The sequence below is a fragment of the Microtus ochrogaster genome, unplaced genomic scaffold, assembly GCF_000317375.1.
Source record: "Microtus ochrogaster isolate Prairie Vole_2 unplaced genomic scaffold, MicOch1.0 UNK5, whole genome shotgun sequence".
Taxonomy (NCBI): Eukaryota; Metazoa; Chordata; class Mammalia; order Rodentia; family Cricetidae; genus Microtus; species Microtus ochrogaster.
The window spans coordinates 1992410-2002962 of record NW_004949103.1 but is presented as its reverse complement, the minus strand read 5'-3'; the positions used below and the strand labels follow the sequence as shown (position 1 = coordinate 2002962).

Below are 10553 nucleotides of genomic sequence, written 5' to 3'. Positions count from 1 at the left end.
GATGAGTACATCTTTCTGAAGGTGAGTGCTCCCTGACTGTGCAGGATGAGTACATCTTTCTGAAGGTGAGTGCTCCCGGTGCTGGGAGGTGACAGAGCAGGAGCCTTTGCCATCAGAAGAGGCAATAAAACAGCACTTCACTCCCTAAGGCCACTTAGCAGGGCTCAGCGCCTTTGTGGCTGTACTGGGGCTACAGCATCTAACAAAGGCCCCCAGGCTTTGTTAGGACCTTGGCTCAAGATTGCTCCTGACTCCTCCCTCTGCTGCTCACCAGGCCTCTTGCCACCATTTGGGGCCCGCAAATCCAAGTATACATATTTATTTCTCCTGGTGCCTCTCACGCTTTGGGTCTTACCCTGGGTGCTCTACTCCGCCATGACCAAGACTCCGCTGCAGTACCCCCTAATATATATCTCGGGCCAGTTGGGACATTAGTGAATGCAGGCGGGAAGGCTTCTTGACCACCTTGTACAGCACAGACCATCTTTATTGTTTATTTCTGTGCTCAACAAAGTACTGACGAGACCACCCTAAGGATGAAGGGTTTCTTCTGCTTCACAGTTCCGGGGAGACAGTGCACATGGCTGGGGAGGTATAGCGCAGGAGCCCCAGGCAGCTGCTGGGTCGCACACAGTCAGAGAGCAGAGAGAGGATGCTGGTGCTAGTTCACCTTCTCCTTGTTCCGTCCTCGGCCAGTCCGTGGAAAGGCACTGCCTACATATAGGGTGGCTTTCTCATCTCAATCAGCCCCGATAACCTTTCATAGCCAAGCCTTGGGGTTGGTTTCCACGATGATCCTAAATCCCATCAAGTTAACAGCCAAGACTGGCCATCACCATCTCCAAGTTCATCTACAGAGATAGACCATTTCTTTGGCTCCCACGGCTGGGCTGGTTCCCGCTCTGCCCTCTGGAACCGTATGAGAAAAGCTCAGTGCTTCTTGTAAGAAAACGCCTGCCCAGTGTCCTGTCACCAAAGGACAGGTTCCCATGCTCCTTCCCTGCCCAGTCTCCATGGCACTCCTCCCTCAGCATGGGCCATCATCTTCCAGCCTGGCAGGAGGCTCTGGACCTACTGACCCTAACTGTATCACCAGTGGTCATGTCTGCCAAGTGGTCCATGTTCTGCATTTGTCCCTGTGGGTTCTAGGACCTGTCTGGGTAGTCACTGGTTCCCTCTTCTGCTCTGTGGTGGTTTCTGTTGCTTGAGAGGAAACCAAACCCCAGAAAACACAGTAGTCCTATCAAGCATCGCACCTAGGACTAGACACAACCCACCTCTTCTCTGGGCATTCTCCTGCTGGGACTAAGGTAGTCCACCGGGGACCCACTGCTTCTCCCTGCTTGGCTTGCATCAGACCTGGTGACATACCATCACCTTCCAACAGGGACAGCTGGCATCTGGCATGTCTCTTGTCTCACGGTCACATCTTTGGTCTGCCCTGGTAGAATGGCACTAACTTGGGAATCAGCAGGACTCAGGACCTCTCTGGAAAGCTATACTTGGGGCACACCCAGAGCCTCACCAGGCTGGGTAGAGTAAATGCAAGGTTACCCCATAAGGAATAGGTGGGGGGACCAATGGTGCCTAAGTATGGCATCTCTTTCTGGATTTACCTGGAGCAGGAGAGGTCACAGGGATGAGACTGGGCTGGGATGCTGTTGGTTCCACAATTCTGAAGCTACACTATTTGAAGGTGATGGAAGATGACAGAGGAAGATGGTTATGGAGGGATTCTTACCAGACCATACAGGCGTCAGGTGCAAAGTTGCCACTGCTTGGCTCCAAATGAGCCATCAGACCTCCTCTGAGCCTCTGCTTGATGCTCCATGTCATGGGCTGATGGTCCCTCCCCAGACATCAGTGTACCCACACAGATAAGCAGCCATGCTGGGCCCACAGGTAACACTGAGACTCTAGCCTTCCCAGCTCCTAACTGGCCCCAGCCTGTCAGAATCTCGCCACAGTGTGGTCACCCTGGGAGGAAGGAATGGCATGAAAGGGGCTATGTGGGCTACTAACATGCCCCGATTTTGCACTCATGACAGTGCAATGTGCTGTGCCTGTCCCTAATCTACTCACCAGGCAAAGGTAAGGCTCTGCTTTTCAAATCCTCTGTGCATTGCCCTGTCCCCAGCACCTGCAGGTAGCAAGGAAGGACTTGGAGATAAAGTTATTTCCTACTATGTTTCATGGAAGGTTCTGCTGCCTTCACAATCAGTTCCCAGCAGGACTGGAGGTGGCCATACCCTTGTATGCTAATCCTCTACCAAAGTGCCCCAGTGGCCTCCCCAGGGAGTGAGAACAGGTGAAGCCTGGCTCTGCTTCTGGCCCTCAGCTTATCTACCAGACAGGCTCTGGGAATGAGCCCATCATTCCCATTCTTTGGGACACTCTGTCAGGCATTGCATCCCTTACCTGTTGGAGGTCTTCTGTCTCACCGAGTCCCAGGGTGTGCAGGTTTCTGTGCATGTGGCTGTCTGGTGCGAAGCTGGTGTGCAGGTAGACTGCTTCAGATTCGAGCTCTGAGAAAGGCTCAGGGCTTGTTGAGGGTGACACCAGCTTTCGGAGCTCAGTTTCTGTGGAAACGGGATGGTGCTCTTAGAGAACCCCATGGAGCAGTCCCAGGGGGCTGTCCTCCCCACCTCAGTGGGTTGCTGCTGCTGTGGGGAAGGGTTTCAAACCTTCCTGCCACAGAGATCCTTCCTCTAAGTCCCCAGGACCTCTGTGTGTCCAGGTCATAACAGTTCTACAGAGGCCTGGACACCTCCAGACTGTGGAGTCCCTTCCTTCACAAATGAGGTCTTGTCTAGTGACGTTTTGTCATCATTGCAGAAGAGGGAACCCCCATGGGCATGGCCACTGACTGAGTGGCCTGCTTTCCATCTGAGAGTGGGGCTCCACTGGAGGTTCTGTCCCTTGACTCTGTGTTTCTCCCCTAGGCAACATCAACAAACAGAACTAAATATTATGTCTCCTATCGCCGCAGCAACTTTGTCCTGATGAAGCTACCCAAGTATGCCCTACCCAAGGTGAGTTGACCCATACCCACCCTGTATCAGATGCAAAGACTTTGAGGCCTTATACACTGGGGTTTGGGGTCCCAAGGTCAAGAGGGACAGAAACTAAGAATGGATGTGGCCATGCTTCCTCAGCCCCTGCCTGCCCATCCACTGTTTCAGCCAACTGAGCCTCAGATGCGGCAGCTCTGTCCTCTGGGCACATAAAATCTGAATGAGAAATTTGGGGATAAAACAGCTTTGGGAAGAGCAAGAAAAAAGTGGTTAGAGGAGAAGGCAGAGCATATGCAAAGGACCTGGGGCAGAAAGCGTAGTCAAGGGCAGTGTGGAAAGGCAGGGAGATTGCGGCCTCTAGGACCAGAAGCTGTTTATCTTTCTCATTTGACTTAAGTACTTCAGACTCTTCTGAACCAAAGGGAAAAGCCTATTAGGTCTTTCTTCAACATTTTTTCAAAAATAGAGAAGATGGGAGGAAACTAACGTGCTCACTAAACAAGCTGCATTCCTGGCTGAGTAAGCAAGTTCAGTGCTAATGGTTCTGTTCCAGCAAAGGCAGGTGTCCTGGTAGTGAGGGGCTTTGCTAGGTCTGCTGGGGTCACAGCACAGCTCTAGGGATGTGCGCCCTGGTCCTTGTGTGGAGAAGACAGCACCTGGGGAGGGGGGGTCTCTAACAACAAGACTATGGCCAGAGTCATGGTTTTTATGACCTTGAATATGGTTCTCTGGGACCTCCCAGCACCTGAACCCTCTACCTGAGGCCTGTGCCCTGCTCTCCCCTCCTCACCCAGCACAGCAGAGCACAGAAGAGCGTCTCATCAGCAACCCACACACCCACTAACCGAATTTTCCTAGTCAGATTCTGTTGTTTTATGGTGAATTTACATCTCCTTCCAACTTCCCCCCAACACGATTTCTCTTCTCTCTTCATTTTTTTTTCTTTTTTAAGAGGCCTGAATAATGTCAAGAAAATGAGAGTGGCTGGCGCAGCATAAAGGCATCACTGACTTGAGAATCCCTTCCCCCATTCCCGCCCTGTCCTGCCCCACCCCCCGTCACAGGCCAAATTGACTTTCTGGCTAACTCAGGAGACGGGCTCCCCAGCCTCCTGCTTAGAGTGACAGTGTGTCTGGTGGGTTTTTCTAGGTGGATACATGATTGCCGCAGTAACAGACTGACTGCAGGGCCTGGAGCTGAGGAGTCTGCTCAGCCACAGTCTCTAGTCCAGACATGTGGATGTACCTGTAAATGCACCCCCTACACTGTGGGGGTTCACTGCTAATATTTTCAGGAAATGGACTGAACACACAGACCTTCAGCATCTTAGTCGACTTCCATCCCTCCCCATGGAGTTAGATCATGCACAGCACAGTGTGGTCTGGTTCTATGTTGTACCTTGCCTCCCCTATTCCATGTTTAAGGTTACTGCAAAAGATGCCATTTTGACCTACCCACTCCTGAACTCTCTGAAAGGTGGGCAGCTGTTAGGAAGAGCCAGCATCCTCCATTTGAGGTGTTGACTTGTAATGTCTGTTTTAAAAGCCTCGACGCTCCCTAGCAGAGGAAAATGCTCACGAGTAGAATCTACAGAACCACAAATTACATAAAAAGCATTCATGGGGGTGAGGTGAATGCAAATTCACTTGAAAAAAAAAACCATCTTGTATTTGTAATGAATTTATTTAAAGTAAAACAAAATGCATATCACGCATAATAGAGGAGCGAGTGACGCCGAGAAGGATGGCCCAGTCCAGGTTCCAAGAGCTCCCTCCTTCCCTCCTGCTTTGGGAACACCCAGCTGCAGAATGTAGGCTCATGACTACTCTGAGTCTCTGTGCTATGTTCTAATGCCTCCAGCATCTAGGTATCAGATGGTATAGCAAGGTCAGTTTTGACAGGTTAAGCCTTCAACCTAGGAGTGAAATCCCTGTCTGCCCTCACCTCATAGCAGGCAAATGTGTGCGCTCTCCTGAAGCAGCTAGTCAATAGCCTGTGTGGCCAGGTGGACGCTATGGGCCTTTCTCTCCAGACACTGAGGCCGATGTTCTGATGTCAATAGCCACCATCAGCTGAAGCAGGGCCAGAGTCCATCTGCCTCCCTTTTCTTTGCCTCTTTTTCTCTTTGGGAGGTAAACTTTGAAGGGCCAGCATATCTAAATGTATGGAAAGGGGCATAAAGTCACCATGCAGCACACAGTCTGGTCTGGGTCTCAGTGTAGACAGAGCCTTTGGAGATCAGAGGAAAAAACCAGACTGTCTCTGTAGAAAAGAGACTGTTGAATTTGCAGTGAGTGTATCTTACATTCAAATACCCAGCTTTAGGTGGGCATGTTGGGACATGCCTATAATCCTAACAATCAAGAGGCTGAGGCAGGGGATCATGAACTTGAGGCCAGCATGAACTGAAAAGTAAGACCTTTAAAAAGTCCAACACACACACACACACACACACACACACACACGCGCACGCACGCACGCACGCACAAACACTTTCTAGTTTCAGTCATCAAAAATCACAAGGCACACAGAGAAACCGAAAAACATGATCTGCTCAGAACTGAAAATCATGCCTGAGAAAGGTCAGCTGGTTGACCTGCCGGATGAACTGATAGAATTGGCTCACGATGCTCAGAGAACAGCAGGAGGATACTATGCACAAAAGAAATGTCCACGAAGAGATAGGAATTGTTAAGGTGTCTGAATAGAAACCCTGGAACTGTAATTATAAAGAAATTAGAAAAGTAATAGCAATGAAGTCCATGAAAGAGGCTCCAAAGCAGATTTGGGCAAAGGATGAAGCAGAGAACCTGAGAAAAAGGCAGAGGAAGTAACCAAGTATGTGGCCTTCTTGACACCTTCATCAGAGCAACACATGCTCTGCGGGAATCCTGAAAGGACAAGAGAACAGGGGCAGAAGGGTTGATTAAAGGAACAGTGGCTCCCTACCTCCCAGAATTATGAAGGGCATGAATGTGACTGTCTCCAAGGCTGGCCAGTCCTAAGACAAAAACATGTGCCTAGATGTATTCTAATCAAGACATAAGCCAGAAAGAGAAAGAGGGAGTCTGGAAGGCAGCACGAGAGATGCAACTCATCCTAGACAGGATTCCCTGCTTAGATAATCTGCATATTTCCTACCAGAAGCCCCGGAACCCGAAGGCAGGGAGCCAGAGTAGCCATAGCACTGAAAAAATAGGAGGAAGGTGCCGGCTCATGCAAGCGCCTTGTGAATTTCACATAATAATCTGTGCTGTGGCTGGAGAGGTGGCTCAGCAGTTAACAGCACTTGCTGCTTTTGCAGAGGGCAAAAGTTCGATTCCCAGCACCTATGTTGGGAATCTCACAATCTCCTGTAACCCTGGCTCTGGGGATCTGTTTTTTTGGTTTTTTTTGGTTTTGGTTTTGGTTTTGTTTTTTTTTTTTTCCGAGACAGGGTTTCTCTGTGGCTTTGGAGCCTGTCCTGGAACTAGCTCTGTAGACCAGGCTGGTCTCGAACTCATAGAGATCCGCCTGCCTCTGCCTCCCGAGTGCTGGGATTTAAGGCGTGCGCCACCATCGCCCGGCGGCTCTGGGGATCTGATTCTCTCTTCTGGTCTCCATAAGTAACACACATTCACACTGACACACAGACACATAAAACCTGTGGGGAAAAAAAAGTCTATGGAAATTTTCTGCTGAGATTCCATATGAAGGTCCATGAGAAATTTCTGCCATCATGCTTATTAAGATGTGCTCAAAACCTCTCCATATATTTACAGCATATTACAATTTACACATAGTTTATAGTTGTAGCTTACAAGTTTTAATTTGTATATGAACCTGTGCACAAACGTATGAGTGATGTGGCTCATAGACATCATCACTTCCGTCCTCTTGCCAAGGCCTTCCTCCATTTTCCATCTCCTTGCCTCAAGATAATGATATGGAGAAATTCTTGGGGAGTTCTCAGTATCCATTCTGCTCTTTGTCTTAGATTAGCCAAACTCATAGTCTAGCTGCTGCTCGGCGCCCCAGGGAAAAGGCTGCATTTCCCATCTTCCCCTGCAGCTACGCGTGGTCACGGTCAGCCAATGAGATGTTAATGAAGCTCCCTTGTGTGACTTAGGAAGTCCAGCCTTCTCACCCTCTTCCCATTCCTGCTGCCTTGCATTCAGTGTGATGGTGGAACTCCAATCCCTGTCCTGGGCCCTGAAGACAAGCACCAGGTCACCAGACAGTAGAATGATGGCCCGGAAGGAGACCCTGCCCTTGGTGACTTTGTAGGACTTCTACATTAGCCTGGCCACCACTGGACTCCTCTTGCAGGCAGGAGGGATGAGCACCTGTCTTCTTGAAGTCTCCTAATCCCCCGTGATAAGAAATATTCACCAGCTAGTGTTTCCCTTCTGCAGGTCTCTCCAGGCCACATGCGCCGACATAGATAAACATGTGAAGGTTTTGTGCTTCTATTAACAATGGAGTTAAGGGATATTTTTAGCTGCTTCTTTAAACATGAAAAGAGTGAGGAAAGTAAATAGAAGTGTATGAAGGTGCAAAATATTTGTCACAGAGTCATCAAGGCTTTTGTGTGACCCTTCTCAGCCCGGGCTCATGGGAAGGGACATAAGCAGCCTATTGTGGAAGGAACAGATCCGACAGTCACGGCAGCAGGTTGACAGCATTCAACAGGCATTCTAGAGTCAGTCCCTGCCTCTGCTATGGCAATCTCCCTTCTTAGAATTTTATGGGACAGAAACAAGCCAAGAGGTAGGGAGAGACCCGGGTTTGGAAACACCCGCTGCAGTCCTCCAGAGCAGGGACAGGACTCGGTGAAATACGACTGGGCCACAAATGCTTATCATGTGGGCATTAGCAGTGGTGTTCATAAATAACATTCATGGCAGAGGAAGAGACACCCACGTAGTGTTTGGAGCAAGCTATAAACCAGACGCGGAGAGTGCGTGAATCATGCTTGGGAGAAGGCCTGAACATAAACATGTTGAAGTGTTAATTCCAGGTCTCTCTAGAGGGGCACTGTGGCTGGCCCCACACTGCTTCATAGCTTATAGGAAGCATTTGTCCAGGACGTCTAACCAGCGTATGTAAGTGGCTTTGGATCGTGACTGTCACCTGAATTACTGCAGCCGCTGTGCAGGTTCCCTGTGCTCATCCCCCTCCCCATATGGTTGCCCCTGCCAAGCCTTGTAGGAAGGATCCACTTTGCACCCAGTTCTGGTGCATGTGCTAATCCATCACGGTCCAAACTGATGGGCACGACTTCCTTGGAGGGCAGAGAGATGGCTGGCAGCCAAAAGTGGCACATCCCACCTCCTGCCCACAGCTCAGAGACTGGAGGTGGGCATGCGCAGTTAACCAGCGTATTCCCACAGACTTCCATCACTGTGCTGACCAATCTCACATTTAGGACCGGACCCCGCGGACTCCTTCCTGAGTCACACACCTCTTAGTCCATCATTTCTGTGTGTCAAGTGTATGTCTGTAGACTCAGGGCTCAGATCCTGCACCTGTGAGGGACATGACAAGTGCTTCACATACTGAACCCCTCTTCTGAAAAACTCCACCACCTCTGCATTTTTCAAAGTTCATGCTTTGTAGTCCAAGCTAGCCTCACACTCCTGATTCTCCTATCTCAGTCCCCTGGGTGCACTGGCGTTCTCAGCTCAGAAAATGCCCTTCTGAACACATGGCATAGGGAACAGTCTGTGGGTAAGGGGAAGGGCTGAGTGCCAGCCCTCAGGAGCCCAGTTGAGCCTGTCATCAAAGAGACACAAATAAAAATCACTTCCCCCAAGTGAGCACACCCAGAAGGGCATAAAGATGGGGGTATGTCTGCACATGAGGGCACCCCACACCCTGTGTCTGCCTCTGCTCGTGTAGCCTGGCTGTCCTGTGTTAAGAGGCTGGAGAGTTTCAGAGGTGGAGAGCAAAGGCATGGAGGACGTGGAGTGACGTCTGTTCAGCTGTGAGGAGTGTTTTGGTCCCCAGGCACAGCCTCTTCAGCTGCAGCTCCCTGGTTGCAGCTTCTCTGGGCAGTTCACACAGGCCTGGACAACAGGGAAACAAGGAACCGGGGTCGGCCCAGCTTTGTCTTTCACACGATGGGGCTCTCTTTCTTCTGAATTGTACAGTTGTTAACAGATGTTGAGGTCTGCCTGACCCACAAGGGTCATTGCCTGGGCTGCTGTTCTTCTGGCACTTTTGTCCCATGCTGCTGAGATCTGGGTGCAGAGGAGGATAGCCAAGTGGAGCTTGTCTGTTGAATGCTGTGTGGGGCGCCATGCTCGGATTGCTAAGGCAGGGTCTCTATTTCCCAAGCTCAGAGCAGAGGCAGGGCTGGCACCAGATCCAAAAGGCAGATGTTTCACCAACACGTGCTGGGCAAATGAAGAGCCGCTTGGCTCCCAGAAGCCTAACCCTATACCCGCCACTCATTCTGATCATGTGGGGTACTCGAGGGAGCCTTTCCTCATTGTGAGGAGATGGACAGTTTCCAGTTGGAATGGGGAAGAGGAGGCACCCCCAGGTACCCCCTAACCTGGTGTGAAGAGGTCCAGACATCACTCCCATCTTGGAGGTGTGACACTGAGGTTCATAGAAGTGACGTCACTTATCCAGGACCACAGAGCTAAGCATGACTAAGCAGGATGCCAGCCTCAATCAGCAGGTCTCCAGGGCAGCGGGGAGGTGGCCCCTGTGCTCCAGGCTACCACCTCTAACGGCATTTCGGTCCCCAGGACCTGCAGATCATCAGCACGGATGAGCAGCAGGTGTTCGTGGCCGTACAGGAGTGGAACCAGGTGGACACCTACAACCTGTACCAGTCAGACCTGCGCGGAGTGCGCTACTCGCTGGTGCTGGAGAATGTGCGGAGCTCGAGGCAGGCCGAGGAGAACGTGATCATCGACATCCTGGAGGTAGGCACCAAGCAGGGTAGGAACAGCTGCTCATGCTCTCCTCCCCCTCCTCCGCGGCCTTCTTCCTAGCCCAGGGGTTACGGATCCCTCCAAAGCACCAGATGTTTCGGGCTTTGGTGCCAGTGAGGCTGAATCATAGGGGCTTTAAAGACACAGAGAAGCTGATTTTCTAATGAGGTTCATTGGAACAGTGTTTGCTAACGAGAAGAAGTTCCTAGCCGGTGACATCTTGCGGAAGTGGAGTCAGTCTTTTCGCATGCAAGGCTTCCATGCCAGTGTGGTCCAAGTGGCCAGCTCTCCTGGAGCTGAGAGAGGCTGTCTCTCTACTGTTCTCCTTCTCCTGCCCCACGGCTCCTCTTTCCTCTCCATGTCCTGAGAAATGGAGTCTGTCACTTCTGGACCACCCCTCCTGCCAGTCCTCACCCCTCCACATCCATTGTCCAGATTGTCCAGCCTGACCCGCTGTGACATGACCTCGCCCCTACCTGCCTGAGATGTCTGTTCCTGCCTCACCTCGGCAGAGGTCCTGGCCTCACTCATGCCAAGGCCCTGATCCAAGCTTCTGGAATCCACGTCAATGCTCTCCACTGGTGAGCGTGGCCTGGTCCTCAGGTCCAATGCA

General features: G+C 51.0%; 1 protein-coding gene across 2 annotated transcripts in view; it reads left to right on the top strand.

Annotated features, from left to right (window-relative positions):
* Sorcs2 (sortilin related VPS10 domain containing receptor 2) overlaps positions 1-10553 on the top strand; it is a 383758-nt gene that overhangs the window by 333090 nt on the left and 40115 nt on the right. For both annotated transcript variants that reach the window (XM_005365937.3, XM_026788658.1), the window contains exons 8-9: positions 2943-3032; positions 9752-9931. In XM_005365937.3, coding sequence (XP_005365994.1) covers positions 2943-3032; positions 9752-9931 — 270 coding nt within the window. The remainder of the gene's footprint in view (positions 1-2942; positions 3033-9751; positions 9932-10553) is intronic.